The sequence below is a fragment of the Mustela lutreola genome, chromosome 5, assembly GCF_030435805.1.
Source record: "Mustela lutreola isolate mMusLut2 chromosome 5, mMusLut2.pri, whole genome shotgun sequence".
NCBI lineage: Eukaryota > Metazoa > Chordata > Mammalia > Carnivora > Mustelidae > Mustela > Mustela lutreola.
In genome coordinates, this window is record NC_081294.1 from 85,104,602 (window position 1) to 85,120,559 (window position 15,958).

A 15,958-nucleotide genomic window follows, 5' to 3' on the forward strand; every position below is an offset into this window, starting at 1 on the left:
AAAATGTAACAGAAGAAATTCATGAACTTGGGTTAGACAGAGTTTTTAAATATGAAACCAGAACCATGCTCCATAAATACAAAATTAGTAAGTTGGACTTCATCAAAATTACAGGCATACTTCATTTTATTGCACTTGCTTTATTATGTGTCTCAGATGTTTTTACAAATTGAAGGTTTATGACAATCTTGCATCAAACAAGCCTATTGATACCGTCTTCCCAATAGCAGTTGCTCATTTCATGTCTCTGTGTCACATCTTGGTAATTCTCCTAATATTTCAAAACTTCATTATTATAAATTTTTATGGTTATCTGTGATCAGTGATCTTCAGTGGAGAAGAACAATGAAATTAATGTTGTTTTCATGACTGCTAATGCAACATTCATTCTGCAGCCCATAGATCAAGGAGTAATTTTGACTTTTAAGTCTTATTGTTTAAGAAATATATTTTGTTAGGCTCTAGCTGCCATAGATAATAATTTCTCTAATGGCTTTGGGCAAAGTAAATTGAAAACCTCTAGAAAGGATTCACTATTCTAGATGCCATTATGAACATTTTGATTCATGGGAAGAGGACAAAATACAGTCTCAACATTAACAGGAGTTTAGAAGTTGATTCCAACTTTCACAAATGACTTTGAGGGATTTAGAACTTCAGTGGAGGGAGCAACTGCAGATGTAGCAGGAATAGCAAGTATTCTCCAGAAGTGCAGGCTGAGTGTGGCTGAATTACCACAATCTCGTCATGAAACTTGAACCTATGAGCAGTCACCTTTTATTCATTTATTTGAGGGGAGGCACTGGGGAGATGCGGTGGTAAAGAGAGAATCTCAAGCAAACTCCTTACTGAGTACACAGGCCTGCATGAGGCTCCATCCCATGAGCCTGAGAGCATGACCTGAGCCAGAATGAAGAATCAGGTGCTTAACCAACTGAGCCATCCAGGTGCCCCAAGGAGTCACTTATATAGTTTCTTGAGCTGGAATCTACTCCTGGTGAAGATGCTGTGAGGATTGTTGAAATGACAATAAAAGATTTAGAATATTCTGTAAACTTAGTCGATAAAGCAGGGTTTGATAAGATTGACTCCTAGTTTTGAAAGGTGTTCTGCCGTGGGTAAAATGCAGTCAAAACGGTGTCACATGCCACAGAGAAATCATTCACAAAAGGGAGAGTTCATTGGTGTGACACACTTCATTGTTGCCTTATTTTAAGACATTGCAACAGCCATGCCAGCCTTCAGCCACCACCATCCTGATCTGTGAACCAAGACCCTCAACTAGCAAAAAGGGGAAGACTCACTGAAAGCTCAGATGATGATGATAATTTCTTAGCCAAAAAAGTATCTTTTAACTAAGGTGTGGACATTGTGTTTTTTAGACATAACACTATTGCACCCCTAAAAGACTACAGGATAGTATAAACATAACTTCTGCATATACTGGAAAACAAAAAATAATGCGTTTGACTTGCCTTACTGCGATATTTGGCTTTTGCGATGGTCTGGAACCAAACCTGCATTGTCTCCAAAGTATGCCTGTACAAACATTTGGGCTTCAAATAAAATCACCGAGACAATAGAAAAACAAGTATGGACTGAGAGAAATACTCATATATAGGGTAAAAGACTTTTATCTACAATATGTAAAGAACTCTTTACAACTCAATTATAAGAAGGCAGCTCAATTAGAAATAGCCATCACACTAAAAATGTAATGGCTAATGAGCACTTAAAAAGATGTTTTACATTATTATTATGTAGGGACATGCACATTAAAACTTCAGTAAGGTGCTATTATACACCCACAAGAATGGCTATAAATCCTTAAAATGGAAAATACAGAATGTTGTTAAGATTGTGGACAAACTGGAACACTTAAGAGGTGGCAGGAAAGAGTATTCAAGAGTGCAACTACATGGGAGGACAGTCTGGCAGCTTCTTAAGAAGTGAAACATAAATTTGCCATAAGACCTAATAAATTTGGTCCAAGGAATCTGCCCCATTGAAGTGAAGACATATGTCCACATGAAGCCATGCATGTGAATATTCATAACAGTATTCTTTTTAATAATCCCAAACTGGAAACAATCTAAATGTCTGCAGGTCTGCTGGTGACAGATAAATAAAATGAGCTACATTTATAGAGTGGAATTTTATTCAGAAATAAAAGGAAAGTACCCCTGATAATGTTATGACATGGATGAACCTAAGAAACATTATGCAAAGTGAAAGAAGCTGGAATCAAACAATTGCATATTTATGATTCTATTTATAAGAAATATCCAGAAAAGGTAAATTTTAACCAGAAAAATCTGTGGCTGCCTAAAGCTAGAGCTGGGAACTGGGATTAACTGTAAATGGGCACAGGGAAACTCTTAGGGTGACAGAAGTATTCTAAAACTGAGGTGATGGCTAAACACCCCCATAAATTTACCAAAATTCATGCATTTTACAGTATGTAAGTAAAACCTCAATAAAGCTGTCTACAATTATTTTTCAGTTAACATACCTTCTCAATTTTTGGAATAACTTTTAAATTATTATTACTCAGTACAAGTTTTCACTTTTTCTTAACAATTTAGAAAGTGGATTTTATAAAGCTATTAGTACTTGGGCATTTGGAGGAGGGAGTATCTCAGACCAGTTTATCTGGATTAATGCTATTGGTCTGTTCCACTTCTCCTATCAAACCACTGTAGGTATTCTACACTTTTTTGGTAGCGCTGTCTCTATTTCGGTTTTGCATATAGATACTGATAATATGTTTTTGCTGTATATATGTGTCAATTTTTATATAGTTACTTAAAATGATGATTGCAAGTGTTTTTAATTCTGTCTTCTCTATCTCTTACCAACTGTCATAGGAATTTAAGTATCAGCTTTTTGGTTAATCTCTATTCTTTTTGTTATCTGTGTCACTTGTTCTTATTTCTTTATGTTTTCTATGGTGCATGTTTTGTAATGGATTGAGCATTAAAATTTTTAATTTTAAGATTCCATGACAAGGGTATGTAAAGATACTAATGATCATCTATCTCAAGATTTTTTTTAAATTTATTTTTTATTTATTTCCGCCGTAACAGTATTCATTATTTTTTCGCCACACCCCGTGCTCCATGCAATCGTGCTCTCTATAATACCCACCACCTGGTGCCCCAACCTCCCACCCACCCGTCAATTCAAACCCCTCAGATTGTTTTTTAGAGTCCATAGTCTCTCATGGTTCACCTCCCCTTCCAACTTCCCCCAACTCCCTTCTCCTCTCTATCTCAAGATTTGTGCTTGAAGTGTTTCCGTTTGTCACTCTTTGCCAAATATTTCTTGGGCAGAGAACATAGACCATATGACATTGATTCTTTGACTTTCCTAAGACTTTCTGAGTGGCCTAGTAAATACTCAACTTTTATAAATGTTTTCTATGTCTTGGAAAAAATGTTTATTTGCTGTTTCCTGGATATAGTTTTCTATAAAAATCTAATGGCATAAGCATCTTAATTTTTTCCCTTGATCTATCAGTTTCTGAGAAGTGTATTCTAAAATCCATAAATTTAGTTACTGATTTATCTTATTCTATCAAAATTTTTTGGTTGCAGTCTGACGGAGGTAGAGCCTATATTATTAAGTGAACGAATGCTCAGTAACTATTATACCCTTATGTTCTGTTTTCCCTTTTACTTTACATAGTGTCTTTTGTCACTTACGATGCATTTTGGGCTGAATTCTATATTTTTAGTATTAATATTACTGCATCTGCTCTCTTCTTATTTATTTTCACCTCATATCTTTTGTCTTATTGTTTCAGTATCTGTGTGCTCTTTACTTTTAATTTTCTTTTATCATCCATACCTGATCAATCCTGTTATTCATTTTTTAAAAATTTCTTTAAAGTACTTTATTTATTTGACACGGAGAAATCACAATTAGGCAGAGAAGCAGGCAGAGAGAGAGGAGGAAGCAGGTTCTCTGTTGAGCAGGGAGCATAATGCAGGGCTCGATCCCAGGACCCTGAGACCATGACCTGAGCCGAAGGCAGAGGCTTAACCCACTGAGCCACCCAGGTGCCCCTAATCCTGTTTTTTAAATCCAATTACAAATTGTATTTTAATTTGTGTGCTTAGCTCATTTATAGTTTGTTATTTCTGTTGTACTAGGACTTGGTTCTCCTAATTTTTCATATTTTCAGTTATCAGACTTAAAAAATTATTTTAAAAGTAGTTTTTTCCTTTCAGTTTTCTTTGATGATGAGTTAAAGGTTGCATATCTATTTTGACTCTTACTATGCCTCCCCTTAACCAAATACCCATATTTATAATTATTTATCATCACTATTACTAATGTCACTGTTTATTGTTAAATCCGTATCTTCTCCCCTAACATATGTTAGTTTGCTTTTATTTGGTTAAAGAGCCCTAAACTTCAGGCACCTGGATGGCTCTGTGGGTTAAGCCTCTGCTTTCAGCTCAGGTCATGATCTCAGGTTCCTGGGATCGAGGCCCACATTGGACTCTGCTCAGCAAGGAGCCTGCTTCCTCCCTCTTTTTCTGCCTGCCTCTCTGCCTACTTGTGACCTACGACTCTCTCTCTGTCAAACACATAAATAAAATCTTTAAAAAAAAAAAAAGCCCTAAACTTCTCTAATTTGTTATTGACTAGATTCCATCTTTGAGTTGCTATGGCTGTTTCTCTGTTTCTCTTGTTTTTGTTTTTCATTTTTCATTGATTCTGGAAATGTTCCCTATTTCTTCAAATATTTTTCCTATATATGGTTGCCTCATTTGGGGACTTCTAATTCTATTCCCCATGTTGTTTAGATTTTCTCTTCTATTTTAAATTCATTTTCCTTTATGATTGCTTCTCTGAGAGTTTCTTGATCTAATCTTCTAATCTTCTAATTCATTAGGTACTTGTACCTGATGTTATGGTTTTTTTTTTTAAAGATTTTATTTATTTATTTGACAGAGAGAGATCACAAGTAGGCAGAGAGGCAGGCAGAGAGAGAGAGAGGAGGAAGCAGGCTCCCTGCTGAGCAGAGAGCCCTACTCCGGACACGATCCCAGGACCCTGAGATCATGACCCGAGCCGAAGGCAGCGGCTTAACCCACTGAGCCACCCAGGCACCCCCTAATGTTATGTTTTGTTCCTCACACATACAGGTATTCTAAGATTCCATAATAGCTTTAGTTCTTTTTTTCTGCTACACTGAGTGAGATGGTGTTCAAGGCTATGCTCTGTCTCTGCCTCTCTGGTGAGTGTAAGGATAGGAAAAGGGATAAAGCCTAGATCAGAAGGTTGTGGAACTAGCGTTACCCCTCCAGTCTGTTGCCAGTCCACCAGGTTGAGAATCCATCTGTAAGTTCTCAGAAACTGTTAGCAATAGGAAGATGTGTTCTTTCTAGGTTGTGACCTACCAGCCCTTGGAGTTTGGAGGGGGAGGAGGAGGTGGAGTAATAAATACCCACACCTGTTCTCATCGCCTCACAGCTGGGCTTTTTATCTGCCCTATCATCACCCTTCCAACACCTGTGACCTAGTATGCTGCTGTTGCTTTTGCTGAAGAGGGAGAGCAGTGATTGTCCCAAGTTAATAAAATCAATCCATGCCACCCATGCTTCAGTGGTTTCTTCAGAAATGACCTTAGAGAGAAAACCAGCAGCTCTCCTGCTTTTTCCTTATACTTCAGACACATTTCTTTGTGCCCCTTAAACAGGACAGTCTAGTTCCTATCACAGATCCTTTGCACTTGCAGATCTCTAGGCCTGGAATGTCCTTCCCTCAGATCTCTAATGGCTGGTTTCTCCCCATTTATCCCATTTCACCTCGAATGTTACCTTTACAGAGAAATCTTTCTTGACACTCTGTTTAAAATAACCACCATTCTAGTTATTGTTCCAGTTATTTTAAATAGCATTTATTTTAATTTAAAATTATATTTATGGTCTTTAACTTCTCATCAGAATATAAGTTCCTTAGAACATACATTTCAATTTTTTTTTTTTTTTTTTTGCAGTGTCTTAGTCTGGTAGAAACTCAGAGCCTAGCAAATTTTGAGGAACAAATGAACAACCGAATAAATGCAATAATACATATAGCCATTATTTATCTTTACTCTATTTTAACTTCTTCCCAAACAGATGACATGAATAGTGGGTTATTTCCATAGCTTTTTTTTTCCCCTAATTAAAATTCTTTTTCCAGGTCACCTGGGTGGCTCAGTTGGTTAAGTGACTGCCTTCTGCTTAGGCCATGTACCTGGAGTCCCAGGATAGTGTCCCACATTGGGCTCCCTGCTCCAGCAGGGACTTTGCTTTTCCTGGTGCCCGCCCCTCCCCCCTCTCATGCTCTCTCTCTCTCTCTCAAATAAATAAATAAATTCTTAATAAATAAATAAATAAAGTAAAATTCTTTTTCCTTTTTTATTGTCTTTTGGAAGTATTCCTCAATGTAACATTTTGGTTCACAAATTCTCTATGTATTTGTATCCATTATTCTTTTATTTTTTTCTCTTGCGTAACTTGCTATGTCACAGGTCTATATTCTAAGTGTTCCATATCTATATTTAAAATATTTGTGTTATGACAATAACATCAAAAGTTTATTTTGCATGCAATATAATAACTGAAAAATTCTCCAATGTCCTTCTTTGCTTTTAGATAGAAATTAAATTCAAGTTAAGTCTAGGTTTTCTTTAGTTAGCTCATGTCACAGTAGTATTGCCAAATAAGGTTTCCTAGGTATTTATTTGATGCTCAGCACAAATCTGTAGTACAGGTGTGAATTTCCATTTGTCAGATAAGAAAAGTAAGGTTCATAGAGGTGGAGTGAGTGGGTGGCGGAGGTGAGAATCAGATCCTAGTTTCCAGTTACCACCTAGTGTAGTTGTTTTTCTCACCATATGGGTATGTCCCGAAGTATGTGTCATATTATTTGAGCTGAGATTGGGGATTTCTTCCATCATCCCCAAAACATATTTCATGATTGGCTTGATTGTCAGTGTAGAAAATGTTCAAAATAACAACAGTAGGTGGTTTTGACATGCTATGCGCCATTGTAAATGCTGTGCACATATTCGTACACTGAAAACCGTTTAAAATGTTGAGAGGTTGGTACTGTTGTATTTTGCAAATAAGGACACTAAAGCACAGGGGGATTAAGTAACTCCCACATCACACAGCAGTATGTGGCAGAATTTGAATTATGAGCCCAGCAATCTGGCTCCTGATCACTACCCTGATCTATAATAATAAAAACTTTATTGCAGCTTAGAGTTTACAGAGAGCTTTCCTATACATTATCTATTAGACTTCATTGCCACTCTGCAGAGAAGGAGGGCAGGATTTGATAAACAGTATATACAAAGTCTCAGAGAGGAGACTTAGCCTACCTCACCAGATGGCAAGTGGCTGAGATCAAACAGCAATTCTTTGTCCTGAAATCTAATTACATCTCTGTTCTTGGGCCATGTTCTATTATCCATAATGTTATCCATGCAATCTGTTTTGCTCTTCAGTTAAGTTATATTGTAGTGGGTTTAAAATGTTAACCTATTTATGTATCTATGTATCTAACAAATATTTTATCTCTTCTATTTTGATGTTCCTTGATAATGTCTCTTGCAGTTGAATTGTGATGATTTCAGGAAAGAAGAGAGAAATGGGGATTTTATTTGTACCTTTGACAACGCAGCCGTTTGTGGCACAGATGGGAAAACCTACAGCAACAAATGTGCGCTATGTGCTGAGAACGCGTGAGTATCTGCGGCAGGCTTTCTCCCTAAAGTATGCTCTCCATATAAGTACATGACACAGTTTTTTCTTCCAGTCTTTAAAATATCAATTCATTTTGTGAGAGTTAGCCAGCCATAAATTATTAGCACCACTCCTTTTACTATTCTTATGGAAAAAAATATGTAGCGCGACACTTTATATTTTACAAAGCACCTTTGTGTGCAGTTTATCAGATAGTTATCAGTATCTCTGTGAAGTAGACAGACATCTGATAGATCTAAATCTGTGTATCTACCTGTGTGTGCACATATAAGCACACATATATGTACATATACTTACACGTAACAGACATATTTCCATTTCTATCTATCTAGGAGTATATCTTTATTCACAGAGAATTATTTAATTATCAAGTGATTTTTTTCATTTAGTGCTCAGTAATTTATAATAGTAGATAGAGAATTAGAATTTTTAATATTGAACTTCTCCCCATTGATTCGACCTTTGTCACATAGCTAACGCATCTTGCTGTACAACATTTTGTCCCCATTTCGTGCTTTGTGTACCCTCAGTGCTAAGTTTGGTTGTCAGTTGTCTTCAGTCAGCAAGATGGCACAGGACCCAGCTTCACAGGTTCTAGCCTGTGGCCTCAGTCTTGAATTGTCTGCTTTTCAGTTTTTGCAAATATAAAGCAACCAGTGCTTTGAAGCCAATAAAGGGTATGATAAACATTCAGTCTTCAGGATTGTGCAAGAGTTATCCCTTCTTGTCATAAGTATCTTTACCAAAATACAACTGAATCAAATCACTCTGATCCTTTGCATTTTTGCATTTTCAGAGATGCAGTCTGAAATTAATGTCTTCACCTCTTATGAGTGGTCAACATAAATGGAAAATACAGACATACATACAGAGAACAGACAGGTTTTATTAGATATGTGTTTTGTAATACTATTATGAGCACACTGTACATTTAACTACTATTGTGTTTTATATGGAGGGTCCTGTGATAGAATGTTTAAATCTCATCCCGGTATGCTTCCTACATTATATAGTGAGAGTCAAACTGCTCATTGGGTTTCTTCCTTAGCTTTGTTTACTAGGAGACTCTGCAATAACATTGGAATTCGATTTTTTTGTTTGTTTGTTTCCCTCAGAGGTTATCTTTTGATGTAACTTTTTTCTTATCACTTTTAATAGCTTCATTTTTCTCCTTATATTGTTTTTCATTGTTATACACAGGCTGTGGTTTTAAGCTGTCTTACCTTTTTAAAAAGTAGGGAGTATATTTTACATTTATGGTTCTGTTTTCAGATAGCATTAAAGCTCTATTAGACTGAATCAACCTAATTCTTTAGGTACTTTCCATGACAACCAAAGTGTGAGTCAACATAAGCCAAACAAAGAATAATTTAGTAGGATGTTAGATCTATGAACTTGAATTCATATATTCAAAACAACATCATCAACAACAGCATAGTTCTTTGGGGACATCTACTATCTAGTTATAAGGTGTACTTTTTCCTTCTCTTCTGATATGGATTCTCTTTAGACATAGGAAAGAAAATTCTAGAAATAATATTTGTAGATCTGACTCTTATTAGCCCTCCAACATAATTCTGTTTCTTCAACTCTAAGCTGTAAACATAAGCTCTCATTAGAAAGAGCAAGTGAGGAAAAGAATGCAATGTGACATCTGTTTTCAAGTACAAAGGAGAATCATAATACAGTGACAATAAGTTATTTTTGAATGGTAAGAAGTTCTGTGATACTAAACTTCTGTGTCTCCTGACTTTCAATTTCAGTAAAACCAGGTCCCAAGTTGGCATAAAAAGCGAAGGGGAATGTGAGACCAGTAAACCAGAGCAGGTGAGGACAAGTGTCGAATGGTGGGAAATCTTGGGAGGCTGACTTTAGAGAGAAAGAAGATGCTCTCCTCTTCTTTCTTTGGTGTGGGGTGTTAGGAAGAGAGCAATTCTTGCTTTACATAAGATCGGCACTGCCTGTTTAGATGAAAAGCAGTTGATTCCTACAACTGGAGCAGGTGACGCTGGTAGTTAGAATGTTCAGCTCTATTTCTGCTTTCTATGAAAAAACAAAACAAAACAAAAACCAATCACTCCATCCATCCATCCATCCATCCATCAAAAGGAAACTACACTTGTAGTAGAAAGGGCATTATGAATCGGTCAATCTGAACTGAAACCGTAGCACTGTTACTTGCTGTCAGGAGACCTTGGACAAATTACTTACCACACTGTACCAGTGTTGCCATATCAAAAAATGAGATTTTGATTAAATAGCTTTTCTCTTTGCTAACATTCTGTGCACTTGTGATGACAGAAGAAAGAAATGAGTATCTCAGACATGACACACTTGACTTTTTCTAGCTGAATGTATTTCCTAAGTCAAGATTTGGTGCCCTTTCTATGATCCTAGAGCACCTACTAGGACAGTTAGTGCATCATATTTTAAATGTCTCTTTGTGTCATCCAGGAGATTGTGAGCAAGTTGAGTGCAAGGACTGTGTTCCACCTTAATTCTAGCACTTACTAGGGTATCTGTGTTCACTAATAAATGAATAAGTAAATGAGCACCATATGTAACCTCATGAATTATGCAACACTTACTAAGCTACTTCTAAGCATTGCTCTAGGTGGCTAGGATACATTGGGCAGAAAAACCCTGAGTACTATACGATTTCTGAAAACCGTGGAAGGCATTACAATCAGGATGGTGAATGTTAAGTTCTTTTCCCTGTTCTTCAGGATGTATGTAGTGCTTTTCGGCCTTATGTGAAGGACGGAAGACTTGGATGCACGAGGGAAAATGATCCAGTCCTTGGCCCTGATGGCAAAACACATGGCAATAAGTGTGCCATGTGTGCTGAGCTTTTGTAAGTATCATCATCCCCACTCTGAGTAGGTGGACTTAAAGAGGACACACTTGGTTGCCTTCCTGACAGTCACTCCAGAATCACTTTTTTTCTCACTCTTTTTCAGAGAGATACAGTCCTTTTCATGAAGCATATAATTCTTTGTCTTTGTAAGGTGAAATAAGCCTTGCTCTCTGAATGGCTTCTTTTCTTTTTAATTCATATCATCTGCTAGAGTTTCTTAAAAGGCATGGGTAAGGTAATTATGTTAGTTCTTAAATTCAAGACTCTTCCTTTGCTTAATTATAGTGATAGGACAATGCACAGTATTTTATAAGGCACAATATTTTATAATTTAGGAAACACTTTCCTGGAATAAACTAGGTCAGTCCTTTGACAGGCATTGCTTCATTTGAATATGTACAGAGACTCTTACTAGAAGTGACAGTCTGGGGGTGCCTGGGTGGCTCAGTGGGTTGAGCCTCTGCCTTCAGCTCAGGTCATGATCTCAGGGTCCTGGGATCGAGCCCCACATCGGGCTCTCTGCTCGGCAGGGGGCCTGCTTCTCCCTTCTCTCTGCCTGCCTCTCTGTCTACTTGTGATCTCTCTCTGTCAAATAAATAAATAAATTTTTTTAAAAAAAAGTGACAGTCTAATTTAAGATAATAACAGTAATGTCATGGGGCTGCCTTCTTATTACTGTAGAAGGTGGAACTTTAGTAAAGGAAAGGATAGGGTTAACTTTCTCTGAGTGCCTAACAACTGTGAGTACTAAGGCTGAGAAGTAAAGATCCAATGAGTCTTTAATATTCTGATGGTTAAACAAGATATAGACTTTCTATATGTCAGCAGGCTTTTAAGTGCTCCATTTACATCCATGGATCTTTAAAATCAGGACAGAGAAAGATCTAACAGATTAATAAATTTCACACCTGCCTATGAAAATTACAGTGTGCTGCCAGAGAATTCAAGGGCACGTCCTATCAGGTTTACAAAACAGTGATTATCTGGTTTCCAGACAGGAAATAAGCCTAATTTCTACATTTTTTTTTTTTTTTAATTTCTACATTCTTATCTAGGAGACATGTGCATTTAGTTTTCCAACCCACCCCAATTCTGTGACTTTCTGTTTTCATGCACTAGCTAAAAAAGAAAATTTGACCTCCCTAACTCCTGGTTTCTTCCTCTGTGGAACTAATAATACTGCCTGTCTCTGGATGGCATTGTAATTAGGTAACAGATACACGAGGACTCAGAAGCTCAATGTCACTTTTTTTTCACTGTGGTGATTTTACATGAAGGCAAACAAATACTTTACAAGGTATAGAAAAGGTTTACATAAGGGTGTGGACTGCAGTACTTCAAATGCTCAGTTTGGTCTCACCCTTGTCACAGCATTGTGTTAAAAAGCTCTTGGTTTTGCCAGTTAAAGGGTATTTTCCCCAACTATCTCCTTTTGTCAATCAAGGAGTCACACCCACCTTCTTTTACAGAACAAAGCCTTTAATTGACTGTCAGTGAGTCAGTTTCACACCCTTCCTTATCTTTGGCAATTTTCTGGCTCGAATTGGAGACCGGGAAAAGCTTGTCTCTTGTAAGTGGATCTGTTTAACAAGATATGACCAAGGATATGAAAGTGCCTAGCACAGAACTGGACCCTGAAAATATGAATCAGAAACTGACCAACTGTTCTCTTTCTTAACAGCTTAAAAGAAGCTCAGGAAAATGCCAAGAGAGAAGGTGAAACCAGAATTCGACGAAGTGTCGAAAAGGTAAATTCCCCACCACATAATTTGATCTTGCAGCCAGCCTCCTGCTCCCTCATCAAAAGTATTAATAAAGTTAGGATTGACTCTTTGAGGTAGGTCAGTAATGTCATTGTCTTTAATTTTTACAATAAATTGTTTCCCTTAATTCCCAACTTCCACAAGTTGACTATTTCAAGTATATTAATCATTAGATTCAGATTTAAAATTTCATTTTCCTACCCGAAGTTCACAATATGCTATTTTTAAGAAAAAAGGGAAAGAAAGAATATAAGCCAGAAAATATGCAAATTAAATTCCACTGAATTTCCACCATCCGTCTCCCTGGCTTAGATTAATTTTGCTTTGAATAAAATTTTTTAATACGACATAATATAAATTAGACAGGAATAACTTTAAAATAGTTCTAAGTCTTTTAAACAGTGTATCCATTGGTGTATTTTATGAATCATCCCACTGATACAAACTGGAGTTATTTGTTATGGTTATTACAGTGAGACCTACATTTATATAGGTCTTGCTTCTGTTTAAACAAAAATATCAGACAAATATTGTGTTTTTTAAAGAGGCCTTAAAGTTAAGTTTTTTCAAATTATTATGTGGTTTAATTGTTTAGTATAAAAATTTATTCCTTTTAGTAATTGAGTAAGCATTATAGGTCATACAGCTTGGATTTCCTAAATCACCAAGTTTATTAAACCCTACTTTCACTATAACTGATAGCAGTTACTTTGCTAAATGACTAACTTTCTGTTGAGAAGTCAGAACAATTTAGTTTTATCCATAGTTTTGTTAGGTTCTTGCTGTATGAAACTGACCAAGTCTTCTCTTCTCTCTGGGCCTCAGTTTCTTTGTTCCAAATTAAGAGTTTGGATAAATGACCTCAATTTTACTTTCTTGTTGTAATGTGATTCCACACCCTGTACTCTTCTGTGCTAATACAAGTGTAGAGGCATCTTTTAGGCCAGAGGCTTGAACAATGGAAATTTGATCAAGGCAAAAGGTCCCACAGTGATCCCCTGGCTGAATCCAAATAAGCCCATCAAGTGACGGGCTTGAAATATATATCAGCCCTAACTAACCAATGGGCTACTTACACCCAGATATAGGTACCAAAAAAGGAAAATTCCATATATTCCCATACCTCCTCTCCTTCCCCTTTAAATACAGCCCTTACCCACTACCACATGCAAGAGTCTTTCCTTTGCTGCCCTTCCCCCTTCCTTGTGGGGTATCCAACATACTTTTATCTCTTTTGTTCCGCTTTGGGTAGATTCTTTTACTACCTGTGCCACCTGCCCCAACTCCATCAGGATGCCCCACATTTGGGGGCCCCCATCTGATTGGGAGAGATGGCACAACAAATACACCATTTTTGTGGATGATGGGCATGTGTTTTCCTAAGGATAGATACAAGTCTAGTTTTTGGTACTTCTACTTCATGATATTATTCACTCAAACAAATTTCCCACCCTAATAGGGTGTTCAACAGAGTTTCAGTGAAGGAATATGGAGGAGTCAGTCTTTGTTTAATACTAACTGAGGTTTGAAAAGCAATTCTTTTGGTTGTTAAATTTCAGTCAAAAACTTCGGGTCATCTTGTAATATTGAACATTTTACTCCTCCGTAAACACAGACAGTTCTTTTCCATTATCTATCCTCAGGTCTTGTTTATTTTTCCCTCTTTTCCTCTGTGGCTGGGGTCGTTGTTTTGGTGGGGTCACTGGACGTGATCGTGTTGAATGCGACTCCTTTACAGTGATGGCTCAATATCTGCTGCATAATTAGCCTGTCAGTGGGTTGTTCACAAAAGCATTTCTTCAGAATCTCCTTGGATGAATCACAACTTATAAACTGAAATTATCATTGTTTCTCTTATGGGAACCATTGAACAGTAATTTTCCTACCATGCTATGATTATCAAATAGATGATTGTCTTCTGTGTCTTTATTCCTGGATTGTTACAACAAGGAAGTTGGGAGCACACCCATTGCTCCTCCAAAAACAAATATCTTCTTATTAGGAGTCAATTAGGATTCTTTTTTTTTTTTTTTTTAAGATTTTATTTATTTGTTTGGCAGACAGAGATCACAAGTAGGCAGAGAGGCAGGCAAAGAGAGAGAGCAGGGGAAGCAGGCTCCCTGCTGAAGCAGAGAGCCTGATGTGGGACTCGATCCCAGATCTCTGGGATCACGACCTGAGCTGAAAGCAGAGGCTTTAGCCCACTGAGCCACCCAGGCACCCTTAGGATTCTTTTTTTAAAGTGTCCTGATGAAATATGAGTTATTTTTTTTTAATTTAGAAAATTACATAATAGAAAGGGCCTTCAAGAACATTATTCCAAAAACCTCATTGTGTAGTTGGTAAGATAGAGTTGTCTCTGGTGTCTATGCCCATGCCCATGCCTTGCTGTGATTTCCAGAAATTTCACAGAGGCACAATCTAGCTGCTTAGGTCTTCCAACTTCAAACCACACTCTTTATGCTCATGTTTTCTTGGCTGAAATGGGAAGATGAGGGTGCATAGTTGAAAAAGGCTTAGAGAAGCATATTTTTATAGATTGTGTTTTGTAGATTATATAGTAATACAGGCCATTACAAAATATCTTTATTGACCTGGAGATTCCTAAATTTAGAGTAATTTGGGGTAGATAGAGATATAAATATAGCTGTAAATATAAAGTTTAGCCTTCAACTCAGATAATAGAATTTTCAAAACAGAGAAAAACCGAAAAGTCCTATACCAAAGCATTGGGAAATCTGGAACAAACCTTTCTTGGGTTATTTGGGGGAAGTCACAGCCTTTTAAATTAAATTTAAATTTTAGTCTTGGTGTTTTACCTCTCTCCAGTGGGGAATGAAGGAAAATTAGATTCACTCTCTATGTTTTCCACCTACTGTATTAGAAATGGATATCAATAAAGGAGGCAGAGCACATTAAAGTGAACATCAGTAAAGGAGGCCACAGATTCACAGAGAGGACAATGGATGCCACCTTATTCATTTTCCTTGCAAACCAGACCAGATTGTTCTTGATTTGATCCATATTAAATAGTGTTTAAGCATCTCATCTTACAGATTCTCTATTCTGCTTGTTGACATATTTTTCTTTTGTCTTGGCAGCTGCATTTTATGTCTTTCGTGGAATTCATTGAAAGATCTTTTTTCTTTGTAATCCTTTTCTCATAGACTTAAAAGTTAGTAAGAGTCATCTTGTTTTATGAGATGTTTGCTCAGCCTTATTCTTTATAAGACTCTTTGACATTTTTAAAATTTTATTTATTTATTTTAGAGAGAGAGTGCGTGTGCAAGTTGGGAAAGGGGTAGAGGGAGAGGGGGGAGAAGCAGTCTCTCTGCTGAGTGTGGAGCCCAAGGGGAACTGAATCTGAAGACCCTGAGATCATTTCCTGAGCCAAACTAGGAGTTGGTCACTTAACCAACTGAGCCACCCAGGCACCATACAGTTCTTCTATCTTTTAATAAATATACACATAGTAAATGCAGGTACCTAGTAATTTCATAACATAATTATTATTTCTTATTAATCCTCATTAATATGTTATACATTTACCAACACCTTCTAGGCCTGAC

The 15,958-nt window shown here is 36.9% G+C and overlaps 1 protein-coding gene across 1 annotated transcript in view; it reads left to right on the forward strand.

The window, feature by feature from the left end:
- SPINK5 (serine peptidase inhibitor Kazal type 5) overlaps positions 1 to 15,958 on the forward strand; it is a 79,218-nt gene that overhangs the window by 17,362 nt on the left and 45,898 nt on the right. The window contains exons 5-8 of the mRNA XM_059173355.1: positions 7,620 to 7,747; positions 9,533 to 9,596; positions 10,496 to 10,623; positions 12,308 to 12,374. Coding sequence (XP_059029338.1) covers positions 7,620 to 7,747; positions 9,533 to 9,596; positions 10,496 to 10,623; positions 12,308 to 12,374 — 387 coding nt within the window. The remainder of the gene's footprint in view (positions 1 to 7,619; positions 7,748 to 9,532; positions 9,597 to 10,495; positions 10,624 to 12,307; positions 12,375 to 15,958) is intronic.